Here is a 14,489-nt window from a genome sequence, read left to right on the forward strand (position 1 = left end):
ATTCCTAAATCAGATAAGTCTTCCTGCATGATGAAAGACATTATGTCGCTGAAGCAACGCTTAATATGATGTTTCATGTGTGTTTTTCATGTTACAGATCACAAAACTGCCGGAAAACGGCAATTAGGATGAGCCAGGCTAGAATTATTTTAATACTTTCCCCTTTAAAAAAAAAAAGATAAAGAATAAAATAAGATAACCTGTGAAACGAATTAAATAGTTCCCAAATAACGCCTGTATCTCTTTTGATGGCGTACCTGGCAGGACAAACTCCGGGTTTAGTTTCCCCAAACACGCCTTCCCTCCCCTTATTTGACTCTCGCGCTGACGCTTGCGTTACGTTTCAGGAAATAAAAGTAAACAACGGATTCCAGAAGGAAAATGATATTTACTCGTCCACGTTCGTGCCGTCTCTTTGATTTTTCATCCTCCTTATTAATTATTTATGAAGGCATTACATTTCGAGAAGACAGGCCTAGTTAAATACAAACTGGAAGCTGGTGAAACTCCCGCAGAGCTCAGAGAAAGCGGATGCGGCAGCCGCTAAGGAGAGCTAGCTCGACATGGCATTTTTCTGTTTGAGTTTGTTTACAGCAGGGGATGCTCTCACGACAATGACTTAAACACAACTCGTCGACATTAGGTTCGTCGGACAAATGAAATGAGCGCATAGTCCCTCTCATTCCCACCTGTGTCATACGTTATTTCCCCGTAATTTTGTTATTTGCTTGTGTTAATTTCAGATTTAGCAATGTTAGCCATCAGATCTTCAGACGAGGAGTCCGCTGAGATTGAGGAGATGGACACCTCAGAGCCAAACTGGTGCTGGTTCTACTTGGCTGAATGTGGAGTCTGGCACATGTTCGAGGTAGATTAGATTTGATCAGGTTTAAATGCATTTTAATAGATTCAAACTGCACAAGCGTTTTGCTAGGAAAAAAAGTGTATTGCGAGATTAAATGTATCGACAAACAATGGGAGAAACTTTAATTTTTAATTGATTTTAAGCTCGCAAATAGTTAAATTTGCACAAAATGGCACATTTTTTAAAATTAAAGTTTAATTCTTTTTGATAAATTAATAATAATCACAACTTATCTGTTAAAAAAAAGAAAAAAAAAGACTAAGAATGTATCAGAATAGTTCCACAAAAGAGAGAAGAGTGCGTGGTAAAAGTATTAGCATCTCTTGACATTTTTACTTAAAAATATCTAATTTCCATATTATTTTTTTATTTGTCCAGCTAAACCTAAATCATTTTTAAAAATGTCACTTCATCCTTAGACTTTAATATGTTTTATTTACATTACAGGCACAAACCTCACTGTATTACTTTTGGATAGACCAACACAAAGTAATACATAGCTGTGAAGTGGAACAAAACCGATAAAATTAACTTCTTTGTTTTTATTTATTTTATTTTATTTTTTGTTTTTCTTACAAATAGAAACCTGAAAAGTGTGGCGTGTTTTTGTACATTGTTGACTTTCCGCTACTATTACAGCTGTAACTGTTTTGAGCTGTCTTTTCCAGCTTTTCCCGTTAAAACGAGCTTAAATTTGAGACTCGGAAGGACAACCCCTTTGACTAGGCTGATGTAAAACATTCTGTTCATACTCTGATCATATGTTGCTGTCCTGGTGCAAGCAGCTATTGACACGTTTTCTTCCAGTATTACCCTCCATCCATCTTCCCATTACCTCTGATTAGCTTCATTTACCCTTTTCAAGAAAAAAACAAAACAAAAAACAAACAAAGCCAGATGTGCTACCTCTATGCTTCACCCTCTGAATACTGCATACACTTTTAGTTTTTTACCACACTTTGAATTTTGACCAAAAAATTGACTTTTCTTTGTTTCGTCTGACCAGATTATAGGCAATAGCTTGACAAAAGGGAGGAAAAAAGTTAGAAGTATGAATATATTTTCAACGCATTGTAAGTCAACCCTTCAGTAAAATTCCCTTTTGATGCCAAGGATGTGTAATTTTTTTTTCTCCTTCCAGTTGATCATCTGATTGGTTCAGGTGTGCTCTGTTCTGTCTTGATGTCTGTCAGATCGATCCCAGCGCAGCCTGCTCAGTGACCAGCGCTCAGATTGAGCAGTGCTACAACAGGAACCAGCGAGGGGTCATGGAGTTCTACACAGCCAAATACACCTACAGACTGGACTTCTCGGGTAACGTAGATGGTTTAAAAGGCTACCAATAAAGATGAGTAGTCTCAGAAGCGGTTCATATGTAGCTCTTTGTGTGTTTTCATAAACTGCAGCTTCTTTAGTGCTCAAACCTATTCTTTTCCTCCCCAGTTATGCGACAGATTAACGTGACAACAGGAAAACAGAGGCCAATCAAACGCTCCCTGCACTGTGCCACTGGCTTCCGGTAAGGTTTAGTATTTAAAGGAAATATACAAAATCGACTTTCTTCAGCTTTATACCATGTCATGAAGATTATACCCACCAGAGGGTTGTTTGTTGGAGAAATCTTAGAAATTTTGTGTTGCAGCCATTTTATGTTGCCTAAATGCCCGCTCATACAATGTGCTTCCTATTTACCTAAAACTCTGCGTTGGACCTTTTGTCCTCACCTGAGTTTCTCATGAAGAAGCATCGTTGTGATGACACGGTGCACGGGGTTCTTAAAGAGACAGAGGCTGATTTCAAAGCATAAGATTTGGCTATGATTCAAAGATAGATTTCTTTGAAAGTTGTTTTTGATAAATATAGCCTTTCCAGTACGACTGAAGCCAACATGGTTGCTTGGATGTGCTACAAAATCACACTATGTGCCTGGGAAATATGTAATACCCTCCCTTGGGTGTGGTCCTTCAAAAATTTGAAGGAATTTGTGATATACGGTATGTAAAAAAAAACTAGATGAGGAATTGCCCTTTTGTGTAATGTCTCATTCATTTTAAGCTAAAAACTGTCCTTGATTGTTCTTTAAGGTTTATTTGTGACAATCTGGCTTTGCCTGTGCCATGTCATTGGGAGAGAATCAATACAGACGAGCCCTATCAGGTAAGACATATATATATATATATATATATATATATATATATATATATATATATATATATATATATATATATATATATATATATATATATACACATTCATATGTAGATATGCTGAATTCAATATGAACTGAACCCCCCCCCCCCACAACGCAAGATGCTTCACATAATAAAACACATTTTTAGGTCCAAAAAAGATAACCTCTGTAAAAAATGTTAATGATTTTCACAATTGATTATCACAAACACCTTATGGCACTTGTCGATGCCGAAGAACGAGCAATAATAATAATACAAAAATGTGTATTTTAATTTTTGTTTGTTTTTCTGCAGCTTATCCAGCTCGGCAGAGACACATACGAGTTCAAAGAAGTCGCCAGGCTGTACGATAGGACCATGGATCATCCAATAAAATCCATCCAGAGGATCCAGAACTTGGACTTGTGGGAGTTCTTCTGCAGGTAACGTGTCGTTTCCTTTCGTGAGCAGACGATTCCGCTGCGACTGTGACGTTATTGTTTTTATATGCTGGCTAAATAAATTTAGCCCGTCAGACAATTTGGGGACAAACAAAAGCAGCAAGGCGCAGTTTTAGAATCAGCAACAGATTTGGATTTTGCGCGGCACCCGAGAGAAAACCTTAGGTTTGTGTTTGCTGATGAGTACGAGTCAAACTAACCGAGTACAGTAAGGTCTTTCATACCTGTAAATCTGTTATTATGCCCTGTGTTGTGTTTCTCCCCTAAGGAAGAAAACGCAGTTGCGAAAAGTCAAGCGAACTCTGGATATCGAAGAGCGAATGCTGTTCCATGGAACAGGACACAGCAACATACAAGCTATTTGTACGTTTAACTTTGACTGGCGTCTGACAGGGAGTCATGGCGATGTTTATGGCAAAGGTACAGTCCCTTTGGACTGACGCTTAAACGCACCGGTGTCGTTACCAGTTTGATTTTTAAAATCTTGTTTAATCCTCCTTCCCACAGGGAGCTACTTCGCCCGCGACGCCAAATATTCCAGTAAATTCTGCCACACGACCGGGAAACACAACACCACCTTGCAGAGGCACGGACTCGCTCCGCCTATATTTGCCAACGAGCCGCCCTATAAAACCATGTTCCTCGCCAGAGTGCTCGTCGGCGAATACACCGTCGGTCATCCCATGTACTGCAGGCCGCCCTCCAAGGACGCCAGCTTTACCAACTTCTACGACAGCTGCGTGGACGATATGGCCAACCCAAAGATATACGTTATATTTGACAGCAATCAGATCTACCCAGAGTATCTGATCGAGTTCTACTGATGAGGAAAGAGTTGACGAACAGATTCGATTTGTGGAAATGGGAGAGAAAGGGGGGGAAAAAAAACAAACAAACAAAAAAAAAACCCGTCACTTCCAGAGAGTAACTGGAGTATTGGATTTTTTATTTTTTATTTTAAAGTGCCTTTGGAAAATGTTTAAAAAGTCGGAAAACAATGGTGGCATTCTGCACACTTTGCTCAAAAGTTAAAAATACTGACATGTGTGCAGTGTTTTGTACTATATGTCACTTTGCTTGTCACACAGTCTGCGTAGAGTGGCTTCAGTTTGGAGACTTAAGGCAGTGTTCCAACTCTGACCCCTCGTCTTATTTTTAATCCACAGTGCCATACATATGCCTATTTATAATACCAAAAATACGTTGTGGTCTCATATGTTAGTTTGTTACAACGAAGGACTGCGAGTGCCTGCATTCGTTAGCAGTAGTTTACTGCTGTAGGCAGTAGTTTACTGCTGTAGGCATTAATTTCATGACCGTGTGTGGCGATTATGATGATTTCTGATGATTCTCTTTCTAGGGAAAGAGTGATTATACAACATACCACTACAAGGAATTTAATGAGCAAAAGATTTTAAATTTTTCCCCAATTGGCGGCTCAAAATGATAAACATAGACTTTGGACAACTAGCATTATTAAGTTGTAGTTTGATGGGAGTTTGGCTCATCGCCTGACTGTGTCCAAAATTCAGCCATTTACCCCAAACCTCCATTAAGAGAACATTGGTTAGGGTGTTGCAACTCTCTAAAGACCGTTAAGCCAAAAATGAAAGTAGTACTTTTGAGCTTTTAGGTATAATTTTACCCTTCACTAAGAAAAACACACTCACAATTTATTCACATTGATTCGTCTGATCAAAATCCATTGAAGTTGTGTGTTGCACAAACTTTACATTAACTGTTCCGATCGCATAATTAAGCAAACGGTTGACATTCAGGCCGTTGATAAGTGTATGTAAACTTCTGACTGGTAATGCAGCAGTGGTCCTTCAAGGACATTCCTGGCAACACTTCCCCTAAAACCTTTAGCGCACCATGAGTCACCATGGCATAACATCCAAAGCAACACTCTTACTGTCGCCGTTATTATTTAAGCGTGACCTTTTGACGAGTTCTTCTCATAATAAGCTTCTACCTCTGTGTTATTTAAACCATGCATCAGTGCACTTTTTACCCTTTCTGTGAAAGGTTTTACTCCTGACTGTGTCACCGCGACACAAACTTGTGATGGATATGTTCGTCCGTAGCTCCCAAGTGTATCTTTAGAGGTTTTGACGACTGAACTTGCGTTTTTATTTTGTTACTAAGGGTCTGCGGCTTAGTTCGTGTCCGTCGGAGACCAGGTGAGCGTCACATTAGAAATGCAGTCCTATAAGTGTGAGAACATCACCAGCTGTACCTGAGGGAAAAAAAACGAGTCACCTTTACACCTGGAGTACATTTAACCTGTTACAAAGCATAACGTGCTTCGTCAAAGTATCTGTACGCCTTAAACTTTTCCCCATTTGCCACAATATAACGATGTAATGTGTTTTATTGGGATTTTATCTGATGAGACAGATTGTCCAAATTTAACCAATAGAGATCTGAGAAGTGTGGCATGCATTTGTATTCACCTTCTTGAGTCACGACTTTGTAGTTTTGCTGAAATTAAAGTGGCAAGTCTTGCGGGTAAGCCTCTGCTATATTAACACAGCGAGCGATTGAAATAGTCTGACCACATTTTCCCAGTTGAATTTGGGTCTGGAAATTGACAGGGCCGTCATACATAGTTAAACTATCCATCTCTGGCTGCATGTTGTGTCCTCGTATGGATCTTTGTCCAAGTCTGAAATTTTTTGCAGCTACTAAAAGTTTTCTTCCAGATTATCGTCACATCAGCCAATATAGTCCCTGCTACAGGAAAGCTTCCACTATTGAAAAGGTGTTTAGACTGAGCAGTGCTGTGTTGTTGTTTTTTTTTCCTCCTTGCAGTGCTTTGCATATTAGCCAAACAGTAAAAGCACTTTGTGCTTGTTTGCTGGCTTGATATATATATATATATATATACATATATATATATATATATATATATATATATATATATATATAGTTTTTACAGCTTTCTTTTTGATATTTCATAAAGGATTCATAAGTTTGCAATTATGCCATATTACTTCAATTTTTTTTTTTAATGATAGATTTCGTTCTAACCTAGCTCATCTTCAAATCTCTCTGCAGCTTTATCTTTAATTTAGCTGCTGTGTTCCTTTTAAGATATATTTTTTGTTCAATAATATAAATGAACTACTATTAAAAAGTTAGGTGACCCCTGATGGTTTTGCTTATGAGTATCAAACTAAAAATGGGGAAAGTAGAAACACATGCCACACTTTCCAGAAAAACTAACCAGCATGTTTTATTTCCTTTCCCTTCACAATTAAACACTACTTTGTGTTGCTCTATCGAATAAAATTCCTTCAAAATACATAAAAGTTTGTGGCGGTAACACAATGTGAAAAAGTTCAACCAGAATAAATAGTTTCAGAATGCACAGGATGTACTGTAATAAATAATGTTGCTTAATAATGTAATATTGCTTTTGCCGTGTTACTTGGATGACTGTCTGTATTACCAGCTGGTATAAGAACGGACCATTTTTGGCTTCTGTTAAAAAGCTGTTGCTGTAGTTCATAACCGATGGCTTTGAGTGGATGAGTCGGATTTATTGACAGCTGTATGTTTCTGTGTGTATGTTGCACAGCGTAATAAATTTTGCAGCACAGAATCAAATACGTTATAGTTTACAGCCTCTCAGACAGGACGACTGGGACCAGAATCACTGCATATTTTTCATTTAAGTCCAGTCTTTAATAGATTCAACTAGGCAAGCCAGATTTTTTGTCTAGAACCCCCTGAGCATGTTAATTTAAGCATCAGAAAACCAGGAAGAGGAAGAACAGGGTGACGTTTTTAATGGTGGGATAAGAAACAATGCCTGGAAATACACATGTTTTCTTGTTCTATTTATCTAGACCTGGCTTAAACTTTTCCATACTGAGTAGGAACTTCATTTCACGCAATTAACCGGGAGTCTTCAGTGCAGAGCAGCCAGCCTACCTCAGTGGGAGTGGCTCAGTTCAGGAGGCAGAAACTCAAAGGGCAAATTAAATAGTCATGACACAGAGATAGACAGGTAGAGCAGGTTGACTTTTTTATTCAGCTTTAGTTCGTAAGCACAATGTGGGCTCTAAATGAAGAAGAAAAAATGGACACATCCGACACTCCGTGGTATTGGTATTATCTGGAAGATTGTGGGAGGTGGCACAGAGTTGAGGTAAACTCTAGCTTTAGATTTTTGTAATTTTGTGTGTGTGTGTATGTGATTTTCATTGACACTTTGCTCCTTTGTTTTCTTTCTCCAGGATGATCCCAACAACTCCATTAAGAGTCAGGACATGGAGGAATATTATTTGAGAGACTCAAAAGGCAGTATGAATGTAAATATGTTGAACTTCCGAAGCAAGATTGATTTTTCAGGTGTGTATGAGCACTCACGCTCACAGTTTTGGTTTATTTCCAGCTGGAATCGGCTGAAATGTGTGTTTCTATGCAGCGATGTTGCAGACCGACCTCACCACGGGAAAACAAAGGAGAATCCAACGCAAATTTAAAATTGAGAAAAGGTGAAGCATTGCCAGCGGCTCCCGTGAGTTCAGTTTGATTTCTCGCAAAGTGAAAGTGAAACCATTGCAGCTGCGTCTTTGCTCGTGTTTTCCTGTAGCTGTTCCTGTTTCTGTGGACCGCCTGTTTTCTGGGAAAACTTTGATCCTACAGCTCCTTACCAGGTGAGGAAAAAAGACAAATAAATGGTTTCCTGACATTAAAGCATTTTCCTGCACATTATCTCTAAATCAGAAAAAAATAAAATAAAATCAATTTTATTTCAAAGAATTTAAAGAACATGACATCCCTTTATTCAGTTGTTTTGCTTTATTGGAAAACCGTAAGTCCACATGGCAACCAAAATAAGATGGCAGCTTTTGAGTGGTTATGGACATTTAGCAACAAAAACTGTGACTTGATGTCACATGAATAGTTTTCAGTTTCTGATTCATAATGTAATACCATAAGTTGTTGTGATTAAATTCCACGACTGTGTGCAGACAGATCCTAAAACTTTACATTCCTCACGATGCTGAGACAAAAGTCAGAAACATCTTAACTGGGCTACAGAGGACAAACAGCTGGACTGTTGCTGACTGGTCCAAAGTTTTAATTTCTTTTGGAAATCAAGGTCCCAGAGTTTGGAGGAAGAGTGGAGAAGCAACGAATCAATGTTGCTTAAAGTGGGATGGTTTGGGTTGCCATGTCTGCTCCTGGTGTCGGTCTATGGGGTTTACTGAAGTCCAGTCAGCTCAACCATCTACCAGATCATTTTAAAGAACTTCATGCTTCCTTCTGACGACAAACTTTACAGAGATGATGATTTCATTTCCCATCAGGCCTTGACATTTGCCTACTCTGCTAAAAATACCAACAAAAAACAAAAATGTTCAACGACCATCGTTTTCGTGCTCTTGATTGGCCAACAAACCTTTAAACTGTAGATGGAAACAAAATCATTTTACAAATGCAACATACAAGAACAGTTGACCACAGAAAACCTAGGAGATGTTTACCAGAGGAAGCAAATCTCTTTACTCTGCCTGACTCAAATAAACGTCCTCTACGTCAGTGGTCCCCAACCTTTTTTATTACCGCCGACCGGTCAAGACTTGGACCGGTCCGCAGCCCGTGGTTTTTCTTGGTAGAGACAAAAACCACTGAATATTGCCCCAATAACTTATAATAAATGAAATTAAACGACTCCACTTAAATTACCAGCACTTCACCTGCTGGGGTCTGAACGCACAGCTTCACAAATTCCTCCTGGTTCGCGTCTGCAGAGAAATCTGCGCTGGTTCATCGGGCAGTTGGATCTGTCTGATCCAAACCGATCCATTAAACTTTTCTTCTTTTACCCTGTGCGTGCGAGGATTTTTTTATATTGCATTGCATTCTCTTTAGTTTTCTCTGTTCTGTATGTAATGGAGACTGAAATTAAACGCGCCATTTCTACCAAGGTTTTTGAATGGGATTCCTAACCAGACGCTCCAAAGCGTCCGGTGTTATGCCCAGGTGGTATTCTTTAAATGTATTTAAAGAATAACTTCAGCGAATAATTGTGTGAGATCCCAGCGTGGAGCAAGTAACTCCAATCAGACCAATCAGATTGACATAAAATAAATACAGTGTTGAATGGCTTGAATAATTAACCATTTAATATATCCAATTCATATTATTATTATATTTTATTTTTGATTCCACAGTCATATTTTGTTTTTCTAACTCATGTTTCAGAAATGGAACAATCGTGTAAATATTTTTATCTGAAAAATGTTATTTTTTGAATGTGAGGTAAAACATTCATTTTAACCCTCTTCCCCCTGTGAGTATCCCCCCGAACAGGTGCCCTCACAGAGGGTAACGTTTCGGACGAAACATTACCCGAATCGTTCGCCAGTTGAGCATCGGGGGCGGGCGGGTTAACGCCCCTGCACAGGTCGCCAGCCCTGTCACAGGGGGAACATAGAGACAGACAACCATGCAGACACATTCACACCTAGGGAGAATTTAGAGGGACCCCAATTAACCTGACAATCATGTTTTTGGACTGTGGGTGGAAACCCACGCATGCACAGGGAGAACATGCAAACTCCATGCAGAAGCGTCCGGGCCGGGAATCAAACCCACAACCTTCTTGCTGCAAGGCAACAGCGCTACCAACTGCGCCAACTGTGCAGCACGTTATTCTCCCTAGGTGTGAATGTGTGTGCATGGTTGTCTGTCTCTATGTTCCCCCTGTGACAGGGCTGGCGACCTGTGCAGGGGCGTTAACCCGCTCGCCCCCGAATGTTCAACTGGCGAACGATTCGGGTAATGTTTCGTCCGAAACGTTACCCTCTGTGAGGGCACCTGTTCGGGGGGATACTCACAGGGGGAAGAGGGTTAAAATGAACGATGAATGAATGTTTTACCTCACATTCAAAAAATAACATTTTTCAGATAAAAATATTTACATGATTGTTCCATTTCTGAAACAAATAACAAAAACAAAATATGACTGGAATCAAAAATAAAATATAAGTAAGAGTGAAGTAATAATAATAATATGAATTGGATATATTAAATGGTTAATTATTGAAGCCATTCAACTCTATTTATTTTATATTGATGTGCTGCAGCAATCTGATTGGTCTGATTGGAGTTACTTGCTCCACGCTGGGATCTCACACAATTATTCTCTGAAGTTATTCTTTAAATACATTTTACACAGGAAACTAAAACAACTGATTTCATTTTTTTCTATGAATGAATTTAACATTCAAATATGTAATTGTGTACTAAAAGTATTATTCGACCATATGCTTAAGTTTGTTTGTGTGTAGTTATATAGTACGTTTATTCTATCTGATACTACATAATGGAGCTGGGAAATGTAAAAAAAAAAATTTTGTTTTGCCACAAAAAATATTTATGCAAGTCGTGACATTCCCAAAAAAAAGGCCATTGTTTTTAGTTGCCACTGCAGGTTACAGAGTTTTACATGAAGTTCAGCAAGTGAGATGTGGTTACTTCATTTTTATATATATATATATTTTTTTAGAAAACCTTTCTCTCATGTATATTATGACATATTGTAAGATGAGTGTTTTACTGTTTAGTAGGTACCTGAGGGGGGGGGGAAACATGCTTTTGTTTCTGCTGAACACCTTCATAGACTCACTTAGTAAGTATTTAGTGCTCCTGCTGAACTTTTCCACATTTTCGTATGTAGCAGCCACTAACCGCTGGGAATTTTATTTATTCTAATTTTATGCAATAGACTAACACAAAATGAAAAAAAAAATCTATCTATCTATCTATCTATCTATCTATCTATCTATCTATCTATCTATCTATCTATCTATCTATCTATCTATCTATCTATCTATCTATCTATCTATCTATCTATCTATCTATCTATCTATCTATCTATCTATCTATCTATCTATCTATCTATCTATCTATCTATCTATCTATCTATCTATCTATCTATCTATCTATCTATCTATCTATCTATCTATCTATCTATCTATCTATCTATCTATCTATCTATCTATCTATCTATCCAGTACAATAACTGGTTGTCATGTTATTGGTTGTCATGTCAACAGATTCCCCACCTGAGCTGTTTATCTCTGCAGCTCCTCCAGGGTTACCAAAGGTTTTCTCAGCTGCTCCTCTGATTAATGCCGCACTTACCTATTTACTCTTTTCCTTTCTTTTGTTTGGTCTTTCACACATATCCCCATTAAACTAAATTAAAGTTTTTAGTTGGAATAGGACAAAATGGGGAACAAATTTAGGGGGGGAAAAAACTCTTCAAGGTACTGTATGTGTGTGTCATGTTTTTAAGCTGATCCGACTGAGTGAGCTGACCTCAGAGTATAAGACTGTGGCAGATTACGTGAGCCATGATGGTCTCCTATCCAAATCCATCGTATCAATAAGCAGAATACAGAATCTGGAACTCTGGGAAATATACTGCAGGTAAGAAAAGGCTTTTACATTGAGACTTTGTGATTATTAATCATTTTCCGTCTGTGATTTTATTTTATTTATTTTTTTTTAAACCAATTATCACTCTGCGTTCTTCAGGAAAAAGAGACAGCTTATGAAAATTAAAAGCGTCCAAAATATTCCTGAAAGGCGCCTTTTCCACGGGACCGACACTAAAAACGTGGACAGCATTTGCAAGTATAACTTTGACTTACGGATGCCTAAAAAGAACGGAAGAACATTTGGTAACGGTAAGACAGCCACTGCCTCGAATCGTGTTTGTGAAATTAAAATATAAAACCTGTCTGAATTTCGTTGTTCTTTGTCTCTTTACAGGTATATACAGGTGCTGGTCATAAAATTAGAATATTGTGATAAAGTTCATTATTTTCCATAATGTCATGATAAAAATTAAATTGTCATATATTTTAGATTCATTGCACACCAACTGAAATATTTCAGGTCTTTTATTGTTTTAATTTTGATGATTTTGGCAAACAGCTCATGAAAACCCAAAATCCCTGTCTCAAAAAATTAGAATATTATGAAAAGGTTCTCTGAACGAACAATAAAAATAATCATCTGAATCAACAAAGTAACTCTAAACACCTGAAAAAAATTCCTGAGGCCTTTAAAAACTCCCAGCCTGGTTCATTACTCAAAACCGCAATGATGGGTCAGACTGCTGACCTGACTGCTGTCCAGAAGGCCATCACTGACATCCTCAAGCAAGAGGGTGAGAAACAGAAAGAAATTTCTGAACGAATCGGCTGTTTGCAGAGTGTTATATCAAGGCACCTCAGTGGGAAGTCAGTAGGAAGGAAAAAGTGTGGCAGAAAACGCTGCACAACGAGAAGAGGTGACCGGACCCTGAGGAAGATTGTGGAGAAGGGCCGATTCCAGACCTTGGGGGAAGCAGTGGACTGAGTCTGGAGTAGAAACATCCAGAGCCACTGTGCACAGGCGTGTGCAGGAAATGGGCTACAGGTGCCGCATTCCCCAGGTCAAAGGTCAAGCCACTTTTGAACCAGAAACAGCAGCAGAAGCGCCTGACCTGGGCTACAGAGAAGCAGCACTTTGGACCACTGTTGTTCAGTGGTCCAAAGTACTTTTTTCGGATGAAAGCAAACTTTGCATGTCATTCGGAAATCAAAGTGCCAGACTCTGGAGGAAGACTGGGGAGAAGGAAATGCCAAAATGCCAGAAGTCCAGTGTCAAGTACCCACAGTCAGTGATGGTCTGGGTGCCATGTCAGCTGCTGGTGTTGGTCCACTGGGTTTTATCAAGGGCAGGATCAATGCAGCAGCTATCAGAAGATTTTGGAGCACTTCATGCTTCCATCTGCTGAAAAGTTTTATGGAGATGAAAATTTAATTTGGTCTGGAATCGGCCCTTCTCCACAATCTTCCTCAGGGTCCGGTCACCTCTTCTCGTTGTGTAGCGTTTTCTGCCACACTTTTTCCTTCCTACTGACTTCCCACTGAGGTGCCTTGATATAACACTCTGCAAACAGCCGATTCGTTCAGAAATTTCTTTCTGTTTCTCACCCTCTTGCTTGAGGATGTCAGTGATGGCCTTCTGGACAGCAGTCAGGTCAGCAGTCTGACCCATGATTGCGGTTTTGAGTAATGAACCAGGCTGGGAGTTTTTAAAGGCCTCAGGAATCTTTTTCAGGTGTTTAGAGTTACTTTGTTGATTCAGATGATTATTTTTATTGCTCGTTCAGAGAACCTTTTCATAATATTCTAATTTTTTGAGACAGGGATTTTGGGTTTTCATGAGCTGTTTGCCAAAATCATCAAAATTAAAACAATAAAAGACCTGAAATATTTCAGTTGGTGTGCAATGAATCTAAAATATATGACAATTTAATTTTTATCATGACATTATGGAAAATAATGAACTTTATCACAATATTCTAATTTTATGACCAGCACCTGTACTTTGCCATCCATGCAGCATATGCAGACAACTACAGTACCAACAGCACACCTGATGGAAACACTAAAAGCATATTTCTTGCTCGGGTGATGGTTGGGAAATTTAAACTTGGAAAACAGGATTTACTTAAGCCAGACGATGAAAACGCATTTGACAGTTGTGTGAATGATGCCAATAATCCCACAATATTTATTATATTTGATCCCAATCAGGTATACCCGGAATATCTTATAAAGTACCAATAACCTCACTCAACATCAGTCAATCTATGTGGACGACAAAAAATCTGTTGAATTAATTAATTAATTTGTTTGAGAAAGCTTTTTAGAGTAACATTCCATTTGAAGCCAACAGAGAATTTAAAATATCCAATAATCTAATTTATTACATAGTTAACATGTAATAACTATGTAATAGTTATTTTATCAAGTATAAAATTGTTACTATTAGTTTTAAACGACATTTCTGTTGACTTCCAGTGCATTATAATTACAATACAGATATTCAGACTTAAAACAATCGGCAAATAAACTTCAGAACCAAACCAAAGTGTGTGTGTGTCTTTCTGTTTTATCCTGTTTTATCCAT

The 14,489-nt window shown here is 38.4% G+C and overlaps 2 protein-coding genes across 2 annotated transcripts; both read left to right on the top strand.

The window, feature by feature from the left end:
• Positions 1–362: 362 nt before the first annotated feature.
• On the top strand, positions 363–7,109 carry LOC106931846 (protein mono-ADP-ribosyltransferase PARP11-like). The gene is made up of 8 exons (XM_015010209.2): positions 363–643; positions 744–868; positions 2,059–2,179; positions 2,309–2,384; positions 2,950–3,022; positions 3,352–3,479; positions 3,766–3,917; positions 4,005–7,109. Exons 2-8 carry the CDS (start codon positions 752–754, stop codon positions 4,319–4,321), a joined length of 984 nt encoding a protein of 327 aa, XP_014865695.1. The 5' UTR covers positions 363–643; positions 744–751; the 3' UTR covers positions 4,322–7,109.
• An 83-nt stretch (positions 7,110–7,192) lies between these two features.
• LOC106931847 (protein mono-ADP-ribosyltransferase PARP11-like) lies at positions 7,193–14,450 on the top strand. The gene is made up of 7 exons (XM_088003367.1): positions 7,193–7,653; positions 7,742–7,856; positions 7,933–8,002; positions 8,101–8,164; positions 11,818–11,951; positions 12,060–12,219; positions 13,895–14,450. The coding sequence occupies exons 1-7, from the start codon at positions 7,558–7,560 to the stop codon at positions 14,144–14,146; spliced, it is 891 nt and encodes a 296-aa protein (XP_087859493.1). The 5' UTR covers positions 7,193–7,557; the 3' UTR covers positions 14,147–14,450.
• Positions 14,451–14,489: the final 39 nt, after the last annotated feature.

This window comes from Poecilia mexicana, unplaced genomic scaffold (genome assembly GCF_051168715.1).
Source record: "Poecilia mexicana isolate PSO_F unplaced genomic scaffold, ASM5116871v1 scaffold_23, whole genome shotgun sequence".
NCBI classification, from domain to species: Eukaryota; Metazoa; Chordata; class Actinopteri; order Cyprinodontiformes; family Poeciliidae; genus Poecilia; species Poecilia mexicana.

Excerpts from the sequence above, each read along its gene's own strand:
- LOC106931846 (XM_015010209.2), top strand. The coding sequence starts at position 752 with ATGTTAGCCATCAGATCTTCAGACGAGGAGTCCGCTGAGATTGAGGAG. Across the intron at positions 2,180-2,308 it reads CTACAGACTGGACTTCTCGG|TTATGCGACAGATTAACGTG; the intron begins GTAACGTAGATG and ends TTTCCTCCCCAG. Across the intron at positions 3,918-4,004 it reads TGGCGATGTTTATGGCAAAG|GGAGCTACTTCGCCCGCGAC; the intron begins GTACAGTCCCTT and ends TCCTTCCCACAG.
- LOC106931847 (XM_088003367.1), top strand. The coding sequence starts at position 7,558 with ATGTGGGCTCTAAATGAAGAAGAAAAAATGGACACATCCGACACTCCG. Across the intron at positions 8,003-8,100 it reads AAATTTAAAATTGAGAAAAG|CTGTTCCTGTTTCTGTGGAC; the intron begins GTGAAGCATTGC and ends GTTTTCCTGTAG. Across the intron at positions 12,220-13,894 it reads CATTTGGTAACGGTAAGACA|CACCTGTACTTTGCCATCCA; the intron begins GCCACTGCCTCG and ends TTTTATGACCAG.